The sequence below is a fragment of the Ursus maritimus genome, unplaced genomic scaffold (assembly GCF_017311325.1).
Source record: "Ursus maritimus isolate PB19 unplaced genomic scaffold, ASM1731132v1 scaffold_17, whole genome shotgun sequence".
Classification (NCBI taxonomy): Eukaryota; Metazoa; Chordata; class Mammalia; order Carnivora; family Ursidae; genus Ursus; species Ursus maritimus.
The window spans coordinates 59948034-59965431 of NW_024424119.1; the positions used below are offsets into that span (position 1 = coordinate 59948034).

Consider the following 17398-nt stretch of genomic DNA (forward strand, 5'->3'; position numbering starts at 1 on the left):
CCCCCCCCCCCCCAGCCCCCTCTGCTGAGGCTCCGGGCGGTGATCTGGGAGCGCCCCCACCTGCCCACCCCCCATAGCTGGTCCTGAAGGTTCTGAGATGTGGTCTGGGTCCTGAAGTGTAACATGTGCTAGGTAGCCACGTCCACAGGGCTGCGACAGATCCCGTGTCCTGCTGGTCATGCATTCTTTGTGGCCCCAGGGCCCTGGAACGCCCTCTCTTCCCTACTGGGCCAGATGGGAGAAGCACACCACTGCCAATCGCTTGATGAGGACCGTGATGGGCTCACTTCCCCAGGCCCTGTCTCCTCTGGGGAGGGCAGAAGCCAGGAACGACCATGGGGTCAATGCGCCTTCCTGGGGTGGGCTCCAGGATGTCCGCAGCAGGCCAGGAGGGCGGGCGTGCGCGCGGCGAAGGGCCGGCGGGGGTCGTGCCTGCCGGGGACCCTGGGACGCCGGGGCTTGTGGGCGCATTGCGCCTCGCGGCCGCAGGGCGGCAGCACAGCCCGCCCAGCGTGGTCCTGGGCTCGCGCCCCCACTGGGGCTGAGCCCGCCCCGGGGCGGCTAGCGCGGGACCGCCCTAGCGAGAGCCCCCACCCGCTGCGGACGCTGCCTGCCGCCTCCACTCGTGGGTTCTCGTCTGAGCCCGGGGGCGAGGTCGGGAAGGGGCAAGGGCATACCGGGCGCCAAGAGCCAGGCTCGCGGGGGCGGGGGGCCCCTCGGACGCCAGGGCGGGCGGGGGGGGGGGCTGTGGTCAGGGTCACCGTCTCCCGCTCGGTCCCCTCCAGTCCCACTGAGCCCGGGATCCTCAGGCACAGCTCCTGGGGGGCTCCCTTTCCGTACCCCTCTCAGTGTCCAGTTATCCAGGCCTGGGGCGGGCGGGAGTGCCTGACCATCCGTCTCGGCTCAGACCCCCTCCAGTGGAGGGCGTACTGCAGCCCCCAAGCGCAGCAGAGTCTGCGGGGCGCGGTGCGGGGGCGGGGAACCTCCGAACGAGCTGCGCGTCCCAGGCCGTGACCCCAGAACAGAGATGACAGCTGGTTTCTACTCCGGATACCCCGTGCCTGGCGAGTGGGTGCGCAGGACGGGCTTTGAGTCGAGGGCGGCGGGGGCAGCCCCCGTGCCCCCACCCTGCCCCGGCCTTTGTGAGTGCCCGCCCCCCACCCTGGGCCAGGGCCCCCACTGTCCAGCCCATCCCCCATCCCAATGCAGAGGCCCCAGCCTCCCTACGCTGGTTTCCCCGTCCAAGTCCGTTTACTCCCAGTCCGCCCCCCAGCCGCGCCCTCCAGCGGGACTCCCCCACCGGCGCCTCTTTCTTGCGCCTTTGCTGCCCCCCCACCTCCCGAGGGCCCCCCAGCCTCCCCCTGCCCGCCGGTCCCCCACCTCCCTCCGCCCTCATTAGCATAGCAGCTGCTCGCCGAGCGGGGACCCGCGCGGAGGAAAGGGCAGAGGCCTCGAGAATGAATGGGGGCCACGGCTTTGGAGGGGGCAAGAGAAGAAAGACAGACAGACGCGCGGAGGGACGGCCCGACGTACACCCAAGCAGAAGAATGCGCCCGACGGAGGGGAGGAGAGGGGAGGGGAGGGGAGGGGAGGGGAGGGGAGTGTTGGAAGGGGAGCGCGGAGCCCAGGCCACAGAGGCGGAGCGTGCAGTGGGTGGTGGGGGAGGGCGGCCTCCAGAGACCCCAAGCCCCAGGAGGAGGCTGCGCTGGCGGCCTCGCGGAGGAGCTGTCTGGGAGGTTCCCAGACCTCCCACGGCCCCCTCTCGCCTGGTCCCTCACACCCCGGGCTCAGGCTTTGTCCCCCAGCTGCCCCCTGTGTCTGGCACCGTCTCTCTCCAGCTTCCAGGGGGACACCAGCCTCCTTGAGCTGCCAGGCTGCCTATGTGGACCCTGCTCTGTGCCACCCTGTGCTGAGCCCCAGGACCTTTGGGGGACAGAGCCAGAGGGCAGCCCCTTCCCTCTCCTTCTCCTAACACCCCCCACCCCCACCCCCGGCCTTGGCCCTTGGTCTGGCCTCCAAATCCTGCCCCCCGCCCCCAGGCTCTGTCCTGGCTCCCACGCCTGTTGACTTTAGACATCACTCTTTCTGGCTGACCATTTTCCTGCATTTCCTGGTCTCTCTCTGGCATCCATTCCAACAGTAAACACTTCCTGTGTCTGGCTGGGGTCAGGTCAGAGAGACAGTTGGACAGGAGCCGCCATCACTCCTGGCTGGGGGGGTGGGGGAGGCCCTACCCTTGTCCGTTTGGTCTGTCTTCCTTTCTCCTTGGCAGGCACCCCAGGACTTCCCAGCGGTCCAGCCCCTGCCGGCCAGACCCCTCCACCCTGGGTGTCCTCAGTGCCCCTGGCTAGGACCCTCACTTGGCCTCCGCAGCGGCCCTGCAGATCCTGGGGGCCAGACAGAGAGGTCAGCTCTGACTTCATTCTTACCCTGGCCACAAAGAGGCTTGAGAGGAGTCTTGCGCCCCTGAAGGCCCACCTGGGGAGGGACTCCCAGGTGACACCATTGGCCGGTTAGCGCGAGTTCCTGAGCCCAGAGTTTCTGGACGGAGAAGCTGCACTGCCCCTGTTGCTTGCTTGTTCACAGCTCTGACCCCAGATGGCGGAAGGAGAGCTGTAGTTGGCATGTGTCCGTTTCCTAGGGCCCTGCCCAATAAAAGGGCCACGGAATGCCCATGAGTACCCGTCTTTAGACGCACGCAGAGTCCCTCCCCAGCAGCCAGGGCCCAGCCTGGGGGGCGGGGGTTATCTGTGCCCAGAACAGCACCTAGGGAAAAGGGCAGCGAAACCCCACCCGGCGTCCTCCACAGCTGGGGGCTGAGCAGGGCCTTGGCCTCCTTTTTGTCCATGCTGGAGAGAAACTATTCCTCTGCGAGCAGCACAAAGCCCTTCTCAGTCAAATGTGTGTCTCCCAGGGAGGACTTAAGGGAGCTGCTGACGGTCTCCTGTGGTGGCGCCATGTGCCCGGGGGCGTCCGGTGCTCCCACTCCAGCGGCCGGCAGCCCCTCGCAGGGAACCGGACCCTCCCCAGCAGCTGGCGCCGGCAGCAAGCACTGCCCACTAGCTCCGGGCCGGCTTCCTCCGTCTCCTGCGGGCAGCGTGCCGGGTGGGAAATGGAGCTCTGGGCCTGCGTGCCCGCGGGCCACCCGGACAGCACCCAGGCCGCACTTCATTCCCCAGATACCCAAGCGAAGTCCAAGTTCTTGTAGCAACCCTCCCTTTCGAGGCCTGGCACCCCAGCTGGCACCCTCAGCCCACTCGCCTGCCCAGTGGACACCACCTCCCCCGAGAGCTCATTTGCATCAAATATGCCACTCACTTCTGCGGGTGTCTAAGGAGAGAGCCGCACCCCCACCTCCCCCACCCGGTCTCCTGGCCAGCTGAAGGGACAGTAAGTGCCCATTTCACCAACTGGGAAAAGAGCTCAGAAAACCCTCAAGGGCAGAACAGAGCAGGATATGCAAAGTAGGAACATGGAAGGCACGGCCCCAGAAGCTCCCAGTTTGGAAAGGGCAGTACGTCTGCGGGACGAAGCAGAGCTGCCCGACCCGCCGACAGGAAGCGGACACCCTTCTGCTGCAGAGCGGTTACCTGTGCCAGCTCCCCCTCCTCTGGGCAGCCTACTCTTGCTCTGGACCCACTGGTGTCCGCCCCTGCGCCCCCTCTCACAAGGCCGCAGGGCCCCAAGGGCATCTCAGGTATGTGCACCGAGCGTCTCTGCTCTTCTTGTAGGTGCCGGGAACAGACACCCTGCTCTGAGCTCTGCTCACACACAGGGACACTGGACGACACTTGAGTCTACCTTGGGATCTGTGCTCCTCGGGGAGTGGCTGGCTCCGGAAGCCTGCTGGCCTCCCCAGCTCCCGGACGCCACCAGGGGACGAAGAGAAGAAACAGGCCTTTTAGTCGTCAGGAGGCAACAACCGCGATGTTCCCCAGGGTTAGAAAATACCCCTTCTGTCCACAGCCAAGGAAGGCGGTGGTGGGCAGGAGGGGGCCTGGCTCGTCTGAGGACCTGTCGTCTGGGGCTGGCCAGGGGGTGGGAGGAGCTTCCAGAGCTTCCCCTGCAGAGGCCTCAGCTGCTGTGCCAGGGAGCAGAGGAAGCGGCTTGTGGGCTGGTTCTGGGCGCTCTCAGGGTGGCCTAGGTACCCCCCCAGCTGGAAGAGGGTCCTCCCCTGGCACCTCACAAGTCCCATACGTGGCCAACTGAGGCTGGCCCTTGAGTTGAGCCCAGAGCCAGTTTCCCGGGCTCTGTCTTTAGCTGAAAACAAGCCAAGCATTGTGTAGACGGCACCCACAAACAGCGTGTTGCAGCCTGACCCTCCTCCTAGGTGCCAAGACCAAGAAGAACCAACAAACTTTTTTTTTTAATAAAAAAAAATCAATGAAAAATTTATTCATAAATTTTTCATGCTGGGCTACAAGTCTATATCGTACACTCAGGAATGTGCTGCAGACTTTATCCAGTTAGAAGTGACCATACCAGGACCCACACACAGCTTCCATATAAGCCTAGAAAGTCTTAACATTAATTAACATAATTAAAAAGGTATTTGCATCTAGAAAAAATATACAGAAAAACTCCTTTTGGAGTAATCTGTGCCTCAGTTTCAATGTCTGCTTGTCTCACGGACATTATCAATATATTCTTCTCACACAAGGTTTTAGAAAAAGCCACAGATGACTGCCCGAGTCTGACCAGCCACGCACAAAGGGCCTCCACCCACCTGTGTCCTCAAGTGCTCCCCATTTTTGCACGAAGGGTCAGCAGCACTTCTACCCAGGGGAAGCCTCATTTAAATTTGAATAATTCAGCCTCCCTTTTATTTCTCAGGATCAAAACAACAAGGGGTGTGGGGTTGCATAGAAAATTGGAACCTCGGAGACCAGGAAGGGCGCCTTTCGGGACAGAAAGTGACGCAGAGGCACCGCCTCCGGCCCAGGTCCCCGCGCGGCCCCTCCCCCACGACAGGATTTTCGGATTCGAATCGGGTCCTTGAAGCTCCGGGAGACTGAAGAGGGGCAAAACAGTCCTTCAACTCACTCAGCAATTAGCACAAGAGATTCACAGTCTTATAGGTATTTTATAAAAATATAAATATGGGTACACTGTTGCCTTCACAACGCTGGATACAACGCCCTTTAAAATTGGGTTTATAACCAAGATTCAAAAAATACACCTAAAACTTGGCTTAAAATATGTTAATATTTTATATTCTGTCATAAATGTTATGACATTCAATCGTGGCAGATCCATTTACTTTTTTAAAAAAGTGTGCAACCGACTAACTATAATAGAACTCACTAGAAAAGGTATGATCCTCTCCCGCCCCCCACCGCCACACCCGAGCACCCATGCTCCCGAGGAGACTGCAAAGCCAGCAGGTTTGGGGGGATGGCGGCCTCTCACAGGAGAGGGTAGAGGGAGGCCCGGGGCTCCCAAAACTCACTCGGAATTGTGTGTCTGTGTCTAAGAGGGACAGACGGGAGGGGTGGAGGGGGAAGGGGGAGGGGAAAGAGGGAAAGGAGGGAGAGGGACTAGCACGGGAAAACCATCAGGCTGGGCGGTATTTTCAGTGCAACCAAGAAATGACAGACTCAAGTTTTAGTTTTAAGACTAGGAAAAAAAATGCATCTTCCCCCCCTACAACCACATTGACCACGCACAATATTTTCCAAACAAACAAACAAACAAACAAACAAACAAAATCAGGCGCACAAACTTCACCCACAAATATACACACACATGATAAATAGTTTAGAACCCCAGGAACAGCGAAGCGTCTCCACGATCACGCGTCGGGGCCGGAGACGCCCCGCCGTGGCCCCTAGGCGACTGCGGGCTTCGGCCGCGGGTCCTGCGGGCGGCGGGGCGCTCCGAGCCTGGCGACCCCGCCGCCCGCCTTCCACCTTCGGGAGAAAACATTTTGACCGGAGGATCCGGTGTCTCGGGACTCCGAACTTGCTGGTAGCGAGACTCAGATTTCAAAGGGGCTGCAGCCTGCGCCCCGCCCCCACCTCCCGCACAACGCCCCCCCTCCCACCGCGAGGCGGCGGGCGGGGGCCGTGGGAAGCCCTCGGCCGGGTCCAGGCTGCCGCGCGGGGGCGTCGACCCCTGGCAGCGGGCGCCGCGCGGCCCCCGTGGGCGCGGACGCGCGCGCGCCATACTCGTTGTGGCCTCTGGGCTCGCGGGCCCGGTGCGCACCGAGGTAGTTGGCGGGAAGATACAGCAGACGACACGCTCGAGGCCCGCGTCCGGGTCCGGGCGGGCATCACCGGCCGCTGCCCGCGTACTTGGCCTTGGTGATGAGATAGAGCACGATGTCCTGGTGGCCGCCGAACGCGGCGATGTGCAGCGCGCTCCAGCCGTCGCGGTTGGCCAGGCGGATGTCGGCGCCGAACTTGACCAGCAGCTTCACGAGCTCCAGGTTGCCGTCGATGACCGACTGGTGCAGCGCCGTCTGGCCCTCAGGCCCGAACGAGTTCACGTTGAACTCGCAGTTGGTCATGTTCTGCAGCAGCGACTGCAGCTCCTGCGTGTTGCCCTTGCGCACGGCCTCCTGGAAGATGCGCTGCGTCTGCGGCGCCGAGCAGGTGGACAGGTCGGCCTGGCTCATGCTGCCGCCGGGCGCGGGCAGCGGGCCGCGCTGGGGCTCAGCGCGGGCGGCGGCGGCGGCGGCGGCTGCGGCTGCGGCGCGGCCCCCTGGCTGTCTCGGGGCGCGCCTCGGCGCATGGAGGGCGCGGAGCCCCCGGGCCCCGCACGCCGCTCCTGGGCGTTCCGGGCGCTGGGGCCGGGGGGCCGCAGGGGCCCCCGCCGCATCCAGCCGCGCCCGGGCGGGCGGGCGACGGGGGCAGGCACTGCGCTCGCGGGGGCCGGTGGGCCCGGCGGCGGCGCCGCGCGTTCCCGGTCCCTGCTCGCTGCGGCTCCCACGCAGGTCCCAAGCGCCTCCCCACGCGCAGCTGCACTCGCCCGCCCGCCGCGCCGGGGCGCCTTTTACCCCCTTTATATTTGCATAACAATAGGGCGCCGGTGACGCGTGCGCCGGCGGCCCTACGATTGGGCGGTGTCCACGTGGAGGCGGGGCGGGGGTGGTGCCGGGGCGGGGCGTGCCCGGGCAGCAGCGCGCTTCGCGGCAGGGGGCGCTGGTCGCCGGCAGGGGGCCAGGTGGCGGTGGTTGGGGTGGGGGGGTCCTTGCTCCACGCGCCCTGGGGCTCTCCGCATCTCCGCCGTCGTCCCGCCTACTCTCCCTTCGGCCACCCGGGGAATTCCAAGCTCCCTGCTCGGACAGAGCCAGGCCCGATCCCCGGCCGAGCGCGGCCCCGAGGTGGACCCGAGGGCGGCCTCCCCATGGTGGGGGTTCGCGGGCATTTCAGACCCGGGAGGCCCGGGTAGAGATCCCGGTTCTCGCTCCGCGCTCCCGGAGCGCCGGCCGTCGACCCTCCGCGTCCCTAACACGCCGGGTGCGCGGCAACAAGACTGGCCCAGCCTGGCCCCCAGGATACAAGGTCCACGCGGGGGCCAACTCCACGAACAGCTCGGGCGTGTGACCCCAGCCACGCGGTCCTTCCCGCACGCGGGCGGCGCCTCCGGCGGCATGGGTCATCCCGTATTTACTCCCCAACCTGATTGGCTTGAGGAGCCAAACCCTGAGGCCCCGCCCTGACCAAGAAGCCGGGTCTGTACCTGAGGAAGCCCTGGGCTGCGCCCCCCTCCCCGCCATCTCCGGTTCAGAAGCGCCTCCAAGGGGCGGGGAGGAGGTCAGTCAGCGGGACCTCAGGGCCTGCTTCCCTCTGCTGGGCCACCGCCATCAGCACGACTAGGAACAGGCGGGGCCTGGCCAGGTGAGCAGCCCCAGGTAAGGCGCCAAGGGCCGCTCAGAAAGGAAACCCAGAAATGACTCATTTCCAAACTGTAAACCCATTTTTTATTGGTGCTCTCATACTGCCGCCAAATTTCCTCATTAGGGTTTTACAGTTTATAGCTGGGCTGCGGTGGCTGGAAATTGGGCAGGAACGATTCTCGGAGCAGGCGGCCTTGGGCAGCAGGGCCGCGTGCTCTGGCTTCCATTCCTTCAGAAGTCGGCTGGGGGTTCCCACGAGGCAGCTATGGGCCTCATCTGGGGAGACCACCCTGCTAGGCCTTGTTTCAGGATGGACTCCTGTGGGCGTCTGCCTGGTGCCCCCCTGTCTGGACACACACGTGGGTGTGCTCCCATCTTGCTCTGTGCTCTGGAGGCGTTACAGCCAAACCGCAAGAAAAACTGGGTAAGGCCACCCCAGGGCTGGCTGCCTCTGGTCGGCTACCCTCAGACCTGACCGTAGCTGACTAGCCGGGGGTCCTCCTGGAAGCCAGAGCTCCCTGAGTCCCTCACTCTGGTCTCCCTGAAGCTAGCAGTCTGGCTGCTGGTCCGGCTGTTCTGCTCAGACTTGCTCCCACCGGGAGCTCCCCGCCGTGCAAGTGGGTAAGCCTGGGCTCAGTAGAGCCCTGTGCTAGGTTCAGCTGTGATTGTGACCTGGGGGTGCTGCTGGTATCAGGAGCCCCTGCCTTGTCCCGTTCATCTTACCAGGAAGTGTCCCTGGGCCCAGTAAGGGGGCCTGGGAACAGTTGCTGCTGGACCGTGAACACCTCGAGCGCAGGGCCCCTGACCGCCTCCAGCACCCACTTCCCTGCATCTCCCCAGCACCAGGGAAGAAGGCAAAGGCCCTGTCCACTGGGGCCCACAGTCCCTTCTGGACAGTGACCCTCAGAACAGGTGAGCATGCGACCCTGTGCAGGGCTGTGACCTGCTCGGTAGGCACACAGCTAGCTCCCTGCTTCTCCTTGGAACGGGGCTGGGCCAGGACGGCAGGGCGCTCTGAGAACGTGTACCTGGCTCTGGACGGTGCCCAGGGCTGTCCTTGGAAGGCAGTGGGCTCAAAGACAGGCCCCAGCCCAGGTGGGCTCAGGTCCCTAGACCTGAAGGACATCTTGGAGACCCTGTTGAGCCTGGGAGAAAAGTCCCTTTGACACCGCGCAGGCTTCAGGGAGGGCAGACAAAGGGGCCCTGTGAGCTCCGTGTGGGAACGTGCGGCCGCCACCACCGCCATGAAATCGGTAGTTTGGGTGTCCCCCAGCTGGATTAGCGTGGCCAGAGTGGCCCTGAGAGTCTAGCTGGAGGTTGCCTCCTGCCCCACCCAGGGTTCGGTGTGAGGGTCAGACAGGTGTAGCCAGGCCTGCCATCGTGGGGTGCAGGGGATGGTCACGCTGTCCCTGGGGAGCGGATGGAATTCCCGCGGCAGCTTGTGCTTCTCCACCGTGGCTGGGAGGGTAATTTCGTCCTAAGTGGCTCCGCTCCAAACCCTAGGAGCTGCCCCATTCCAGGGCAGGAGGGGAAGAGGGTTTTGCAGGGCACTGGCTCCAAATGTTTGCTGAAGGAACAGTCCAAAAGGAGGACATTTGTTCCAAATGCCTTGGAGGGAGGGGGAGAGGCCCGCCATCAGCCAGGCCTTGCCCCAGGGCTCAGAGAAGCCCCCCTCTGGTGTTTGTGGCTTTCTTGGTGGTGTCACTTCCACAATCAGGCAAGGGGTTCACTGGCTCTGAGGGAGAAACCCCTGACCTGGGATCTGTGGGCACGCCCTGAACCCTGGCTAAACAGCTGGACCCCGTCCTTCTCTGCGTCAGCTCCAAGGATGCTGGCCCAGGGGATGCCACCCTGCAGGGCCATGGTGAGGTGGAGGCCGGGGTCGCAGAGGGCCCCCTTCTTCCTCTGGGGACCCCCTTCCTTTCCAGGTTCAGAGCCGTGGGTGGTGAAGGAGCAACGTGGGCAGGGGTGGGGCAGCCTGGGGAGCATTCTGGGATATGGGCTGGGAAGTTCTGGGTGGGGCCGACTGGGGAGGACAGCACACAAGAGGCGGCTGGCCAGAGCTGGGCCAAGGCCTGCGGCCACCTTAAAGGCACTAGGCAGGGGAGGGAGGGTGAGCAGGCAGGCGGGCAGTGGGGGCGGGGCTTCCAGCTAATTCATTAAAATGTGTCGGGGAGCGTGGGAAAGAGGAGAGTGTTTCTTCCCAGCAGCCCAGACACCTGGTAGAAGGGCCGAGAGAGGATAGAGATCAAATAACAAACACTCAGCCCTCGGCCAGAGCGGAGGAAGGACGCCCGGGGCAGGAACTGTGGCAGACAATCACTGCTCGACTCTTGCCTGCCCTGCTGGCCGCTCAGGGCACGGCCTGGCACTAGGACCACAGCCCACCCTGTGGGCATGGTGCCTGACCCCTGGCCTGAGAAGAGGCCTAAGGCAGCCCTGGGGCCTCAGAAAGCTCTGTGGGCTGACCCCGTGATGGCTCAGGACCAGGGGTTTGCCGTGGAGCCAGGCTGGGCGGGCAGTGAGCATATGAGCCCTGGAGGGTCCCCGGAGGGAGACAGCCAGTCTGGGCAGCAGAGGGGTGGGGAGGTGGGAAGGCAGGCATCACTGTGAGAAGGGGCCCCACTTGGTTGCCCTCTCCTCCCTCTAGAGGGTACGCGGGGTAGAGGGGTGCTGGGACGGGCCTGCCTGGAGGTTCAGGAAGGACACTTCGTCTCCTGTCTCTCCGAGCTTGTCCCTGGCTCTGGCCTCTTTCTGTTGAGGACCAGCTGCAACCAACAGCAGGGCCTTGGGTCAGAGCAGAGTCTCCAGGAAGCAGCTGGCTGGGGCAGCGGGGCCAGCACCCCTGGCGGTTTCCTCCTAACCCTCCCGGGGGAGAGCATGCTCGGGGCTGCTTCCTAGGACAGGACTGGTGGTCTGGCTCCTGGAAGCAGCACACCGACCACAGAGGGTCCCCACGCCTGCGAGGGTCTGGCTTGCCTGCTCACCTTGGCAGCCCTGCCTGGCCCTCAGGCTCAGCAGTGATCATAGGGTGGGGAAGGCCAGTTTGCAGACTTGGCCCTGACACAGTGCCCACTTGGCCTGGCTCTGGCCTCGGAGCCTCTCCCTCTGTCTGTGCGGCTGGCCCCAGAGGTGCTGGGGGCTGAGCCCCTGGCACGCGGTGGGCACTTCCAGGGAAAGAGGATGGGGGATGTGGCAGGATGTCTGTGTGGCCTTTCAGCATGACCCTGCACCTGGGCAGGGGCAGAGGCAGGCCTGGCATGGCCAGTGCCCACCTGTACCTGAGGCCGTCACACCTGGCCCTGCTCCGGACAGAGGCAGCAGCCCCGCCCCAGCCCCCAGGCCCCAGCAGCCCAAGGCTTCCGCCGGGCTCCTCAGCCAAATCTGAGCTGGTTTCCGCTCAAGGCAGGAAGGACAGGAAAGGGATGTTGGCGGGGGGGGGGCACATTCCTGGGGGGTGAGCCAGGAGGAGGCGGCGAGGGCAAGATGCAATCTAGGCTCCTCTCCCCGCCCACCTGGCAACCGGTGCCCGGGGCCCTCGGGGTGCCAGCAATGGGTGCCCGCGCCTCAGTTTCCCTCCGAGTGGGTGGAGAAGCCGCTGCTTCCTGCAGTTGTGAGGGGGGGGCCCTCCTTTATGACTGGGGGTGTGGGGGTGGGGGGAGGAAAAGAGGCTGTGGGGTCAAGCTGCGGCCAGCGAAGGGGCCCAGGCAGCACACACAGAGCTGCCGCCGCCCCTCCAGGCCAATCACAGTGGGTGTCTGCCTAGAGGGGGGCTGCCCTGCCCCTTGCAGCAGGCAGGGCGGGGCCCAGTCCCCAGGAAGATCCCCCCAGCCACATCTGGCCTAGAGAGCCCTGCCCCAGCAGGATCCCACCATCTTACTCTCCGGAATTGGAGGGCCCCGGAGGGTCCTGAGGCCAGCCGGGCTGGGACCTACTTGGGGAAGGCGGGAAGGTCCTGTCCTGCCTGGCCTGGAGGCTTGGCCCTTGGACTGAAAAGGCCAGCAGGGTGGGGTAGTGGGGGTGGGGCTGCCACAGCGAAGGGAGTGGGCCAACACTCACGGGGGGCGGGGGTGCTGTGTGCTCCTACCCACCCCCACCCCCCGCCCGCTGAGCCCCGCGGATGGGGAGCCACTTGGGTCCCACCCTTGGGCCTTTGTGCAATTTCCTCTACCAGGCGTGTCCTTCCCACCTTCCGTCGGCCTCATTCCTGAATGTCAGGCGGTTCTCGGCTCAGGGTCCGAGCACCCTGACTGTGCGGAAAACCTCTCTCTCCTCCACCCGGCTCCAGCAGCTGTGCGGGGGCTGGGACCCTGCTGGCACGTAGGTGGGGGGCACGGACGTGTGTGTGGGGTCCAGGGGGCAAGGCAGGCCAGCGGGCCTGGGGCGCTGTTCCTAAGAGGGCCTGCTGGCTGGGCGGGTGGGGGCTCAGCTCTGCTTCCAGGGGCTGGGGGCACCACCCAGGACTTCGCTGAAGTGTGTGGTGATGCGGCCCAGGTGGGAGCCCTCCCAGAAGACCTTGCCACAGCCAGTGCAGCAGAAGAAGTGCCTCAGGCCCGGCCGCCGCAGCACGCCCTCCGGGACCCCTGCCAGCTGCAGCCGGGTGCCGTTGCCCAGGGTGGCGGGGGCGCTGGTCTGCAGGTCGGCCGCCTCCAGCCAGCGGCAGGGCAGGTCATAGATGTAGCCCCCGGGGGCCTCCTCTGGGGCCGAGCCTGCAGAGGTGGAAGCATGGCTCTGAGTGCTCAGCCTTCGAGCATCCGGCCTCCACCCCACTCTTTCCCGCGGCTCCTCCCTACGTTGCCCCACCCACCCAACTCCGCCTCTTCTTACCCACGGACCCCTGGCCCTCCCCTCGGGTACTGGCCGCCACCCCTCACCTAGGGCACAGGACCATCCTCTGTACTGGGCCAGGACACAAACCCTGGCTTGGGTTGGGGCCCTGTGTCCGGAGACCCACGTGTCCTCGGGGGTGGTCCCACGTGTCCTTGGGGGTGGTCCTGGGGCTTACCTGCCTCCAGTATGTCCTCGCTTGGGGGGGGCTCATCACCTGTTAATCAAAGACACGAGGGACTGTCCTAAGGATGGGGCCTGGTAGCCCCAGTGCCCATGGTGCCCCTCCAGGCGCCCAGCCTCTCCCCCACCCTTAGCAGAAAGGGCAAAGGGCAGGGGGCTGAGGAGCTTTGGTGCCAGCCTGGTCCCCTCCCATGGGAACTCACACCTTGGAATGTTCTTGGGGCTCAAAGGTCCTTGGGAAACAAGTTCTGGGCGTGAGATTGGCCAATTAGGGCACTTGGGGGCCTGAGAACTGGCGGGTGGGGGCGGGGGCATCCCATCTGTGGCGATGAGCAGATAAGCCGCTGCCAGGGGAGCACATTTCATCACAGCCCGCCCCACAGCGGGCGGGCAGGGGCCCAGGGGACCTGCTGGAGCTCAGGGTAGCCAGCAGAGACCCTGGGAAGTGACCTCCGGACTCCGCGAGAGGGTCCCTACCCCCACTAAGAGCGCAGGGAGATGGCCAGGCTGCGGGCTGCCAAGGGGCCAGTGCAGGGCTGAGGCGGTGACGGCTGGGGAGCACCTGCCAGCAGGTGGGAGAAGTGTCCTCCCCGGTTCTGCTGACCTTCGTCCTTGGCTCAGCAGACATTTCTGCACAGATGGCCCCAGATCAGCGGCAGTGGAGGCCTGACTGGAGGAGCCCCTCACCCAAGCCCCACTGCCATCTTGGAACCCAGCTAGGCCACGACCTCCCTCTCCAGCTTGCCCTGGCCCGTCCGGCCTCCGCCTCTGCCTGGAGGCCCCCGAGGTACCAGGCGGCCTTCAGGAGTGCTGCCCACTACCCCAGGACAGGAGTGAGCCTGTGGGTGAGCACTGGGGGCTCAGAGGGGCCCTGCGGGCGGCACCCACATGCTCTGCTCCTCCCCTCCTGGGACCTGAAGGCGTCAAGGTCACCCTTCACAGAGCTGAGAGCTGCTGGGGTTGGGCACAGGCCATCATGTTGGCTCACCTGAAGAATGGGTGGCCCTCACTCTGGTCCCAAATCTCAGAGGGAGGCAGGAAGAACAAGTGGGGATGTCCTTATCCTGGAGAGGCACCCAGGCCTCAGGCTGACCCCCAGAGGGTGTCTCAAGACACTCTTCTATCCATTCCATCCTTGCCCTCCACTGAGGAAGGGCTGGGAGCCTAGGGAGCAGCAGCCAGGCTCCCTCTGGTGCCCCTGCCACAGGGTCCTTCTCTCTAGAGGGTGGAGGCGCCAGTGGTAGGAATGGCCAGGCACACTCACGGCCCTGGCCAGCAACTTCAAAGTCTGTGGGTGCTCTGTACCCTTTTCCTTCTGGTTTTACAAACACGGAAACTGAGGCTGGGCCCCTGCTTGGGGGGCGTGGACCTCTGGGGTTTGCCCTCCTTCCCGTCTGTCTTGGCTCACCTACCTTCAGATGGCTCAGCGAGGGCCAGTGGCACAGAGATGTGCCAGCAGGTGCCCATGTGTGCACACGTGTGTGCAAGTGAGCAGGTGTGCTGGCCTGTGAGCGTGCAGGCGCTTTGCATGCAGGGCCTCCTGGACAGAGGGTGGGGGACACCACCCCAGAGGGGCGAGGAGGGTCAGAGCTGCCCGGTCCTCTGGGCCTGCGACCTTTGCACGTTACACTCTTCCTACCAGCCCCTGGCCATGCGTGCACTTTCATCCTGGGGGTACCCAGTCGTGGGGCCACTGCCACAGACCCCACAGAGCCCGTGGCCAACCCCGTGGGGCACACACACCTGTGCTGCTGGGGCCTTCCTGGTGGCTGTCGAGCCACACCAGCTGCTTCATCATGTCCTTGGAAACCTTCAGGTACTGGTCACAGTTACAGGCCTGGGGACGGAAGGGGTGCCGAGGCCAGGTGAGGCTCCTTCCATCCTCCCACCCACAGCCTCACACTCCTTGCAGCTCTAGGTCTGGCTAGGGAATGACACATCCCTTCCGTCTCTGCAAGACAGGGCACACCACCTCCTGGAAGCCCTCCTTGACTGCTCTGGATCCTAGTGGGCCCTGGGCAGCCTCTTCTGGCTCCCAAGACTCTGTGGCACTCTGCTATCACCTGGGCTGTTTTCCCCAACCCCTGGGATCTTGAGGGCAAAGCCAGGTGTGGGCTGCCCTGGCCTGGCTCGGCATGGTAGGGGACACAGGGCCCAGCATTAAGGGGTCGGTGTAAGCAGCCCTACAGCTGACCCATCGGCTGGTCTTGGGTGAGCCAGGCCATTTCAGTGTCCATGTTTCTTGACGCTGCCTGTGCCTGTCCCCACTGGGCACCACATCTGTGACAGATCAAGAGGGAAGCTCCCACTTTTCCTTCTATTTGGGGTCCTTGTCTAGGACATGCCATGGGCCCCTGTGAGGAGTTCAGCTCAACCCTGCTGACCTTCCGGCGACTCCGGTGGAGACGGGGGCTTCTGGGGCCCACCCTGCCCTCCCCACACAGTTGCCCCAGGCTTGCTTTCTGATGGGCCTGCCTGACAGGGCGAGGGACCCCAGGATCCCCAGGGTGAGGTGGGGAGGGCCCCAAGGGAGAGTGGGAGGGGTCAGGTCTCTAGAGACCTGGCTCGCGGGCAGGTAGGCACGGTACCCATGGAGACGTGCACACCGGTCAGCCTGCAGGGGGAAAGCTGAGCCCAGAGCAGGGCCTGCGGGGTTCCCAGGCCACAGGGAGGAGGGGCCATGATCTGTACTCCCGGGATCACTCTTGGCCCCTCCTGGAGGAGCCTGGCCAGTGCCCTGGGTGACACGGTTCCTGGGGGTGGGTGGGTAGGTGGCAGCCACGGGCCCCTGGAGCCTCAGGGTGTGCCCACGTCAGAGGCGGTGCCCCCCTGCCCCCACACGCCCTTTTCCCACGGGGCTTTCGACACTGTGAGCTTGCTTTACCTATGGCCTCATGGCTCCACATCCAGCATCGGGAGCCAGGGCCTGGGAGTGCTGGGTGGGTGGGGTTGCCTCCGCTGGGAGGCCTAGGTGGGGCTGGGGCAGGGCTGATCCCAGGCAGGACCCTTCTTCCTGCCTCTTTGAGGGGCCTCCTGTCCCCCTGTCCCCCTCTGCCAACCAGACGGCCCAGGCAGTCTGGGGGGAGAGGGGGGCTGGCCGCCTGGTCACGGATCCAGGGACCTTCCCGGGGTGCGGTGCGGGTGGAGCCCTGGCCGCCTGTCTGGCCCGTGGTCATTCCAGGTCCAGCTGGGGAAGGAGCAGAGAATGAGTGGGCAGTAGGGCCCTGGGCTACCCACCACACCCCCGTTCTCCCTGTGCAGGCCACCCGAGAGGTCAGGGCCAGTAGGTGTGAGACGGATGGAGCACGGGCAGGGGGGTGGGGTCCTCTCTGAGGGCTCTGCCTGCCTGGCCGGGACCAGGCCTGGCATCCACACTGGGGCGGAGCTGCCAGGTCATGCTGAGTCACCGCACGCAGACAAACGACCGGTGCCATCCACAAGGACCTGGCCCCACCCTCGGGAACCGCCGGTGCCGCTTTTCCCACGGCGGCTGCCCACAGCCGGGCCCTTGCTGTCACCCCATAGGGCCTGGGAGGCCCTGCCCCACCCCCACCTCCACCTGGAAGAGCCGGTTCTGCACGCTCACCCCCTCTCTGCCCTGCATTCCCCATCTGTAGGAAGGACCAGCACCTAGGGCCTCACTGTCCATCTCCTGTCCACTGTGGGGCCCAGCAACCCTTGCCTGACTGCCTGCTGTGGGGCCGCCTGCTGTGGGCGGGCAGCGGCCACCCCTGGAGTAAGGCTGCGGCCTGCCCTCTGGGGCTCATGGCCTAGCGCCTGCCTGGTCATGGACTTGGTGCCAGTCCAGCAGAGGCCCCCTCCTGACACCAGAGAGGTGCAGCCCTTGCCCTTTCCTTTTGAAGAAAGGGGGCTTCTTGAGGGGCTAACTTGCTCACAGTCACGGGGCCCTCGGCCTGCTAGGGCCCCTCACCAGGGTCCTCACACTGACCCCCAGGAGAGGGGGTGTGTGCCAGTGGGTCTGGGCAGACAGCAGTGGGGGTCCTGGGGGAGGCCCTGGAAAGCGGGGGCTGGCTGGTACGGTCCCGTGCGTCTGGCTTGGTCTCTGTGCACCCTCATTCAGTCTGGGAGCCCAAAGGTAGGGTTGGCTTCCACCCCCAGAGCCAGGCTGGGTGGGAGGGGCCCGGTAAGTTGGGGGCAGGAGGGGCTGGGAAGGCTTCTGGCTTCCCTGTCCCAGGGGTCCACCTGCCTGCCTGTTTCCCACAGCTCCTACAGCTGCTCAGAGCTAACGCCTGCCATGCTGTCCCGACTCAGGGCACTCCGTGGGCCTGGGGACCGCCTCAGGAAGGGGCACGAGCCCACGAGTGGGATGCTGTCTCCTGGGGGCTGGGCCGCCAGCAGGGCCTGGTCCTGAGGACTGGTGGGGCCCATGCACCGGCCGTTAGGCAGGCCTGACCTCTCGGTCCACCCTCGACAGTCCCCTGCCCCTCCCTAGGGCCTGAGGAGGGTGGGAAGGGCCTGCTCTGGTCACTCCCCAGGAGGTTTGGTTCTCTGGGCTTCTTGGGTGTGTGAGGAAAGGGTACAACAGGG

General features: G+C 64.8%; 2 protein-coding genes across 2 annotated transcripts in view; both read right to left on the bottom strand.

Moving 5' to 3' along the window:
- Positions 1 to 4367: 4367 nt before the first annotated feature.
- LOC121103060 (NOTCH regulated ankyrin repeat protein) lies at positions 4368 to 6656 on the bottom strand. Its single transcript, XM_040631424.1, has one exon. It carries the CDS (start codon positions 6614 to 6616, stop codon positions 6272 to 6274), a length of 345 nt encoding a protein of 114 aa, XP_040487358.1. The 5' UTR covers positions 6617 to 6656; the 3' UTR covers positions 4368 to 6271.
- A 5576-nt stretch (positions 6657 to 12232) lies between these two features.
- Positions 12233 to 17398, bottom strand: part of LOC121103042 (exonuclease mut-7 homolog) — a 27668-nt gene continuing 22502 nt past the window's right edge. Inside the window, 3 exon segments of the mRNA XM_040631387.1 lie at positions 12233 to 12549; positions 12846 to 12884; positions 14594 to 14687. Of these exon segments, the coding sequence (XP_040487321.1) occupies positions 12233 to 12549; positions 12846 to 12884; positions 14594 to 14687 (450 nt within the window).

Bases quoted from the DNA above. Each gene is read 5' to 3' on its own strand.
- LOC121103060 (XM_040631424.1), bottom strand. From the start codon at position 6,616: ATGAGCCAGGCCGACCTGTCCACCTGCTCGGCGCCGCAGACGCAGCGC.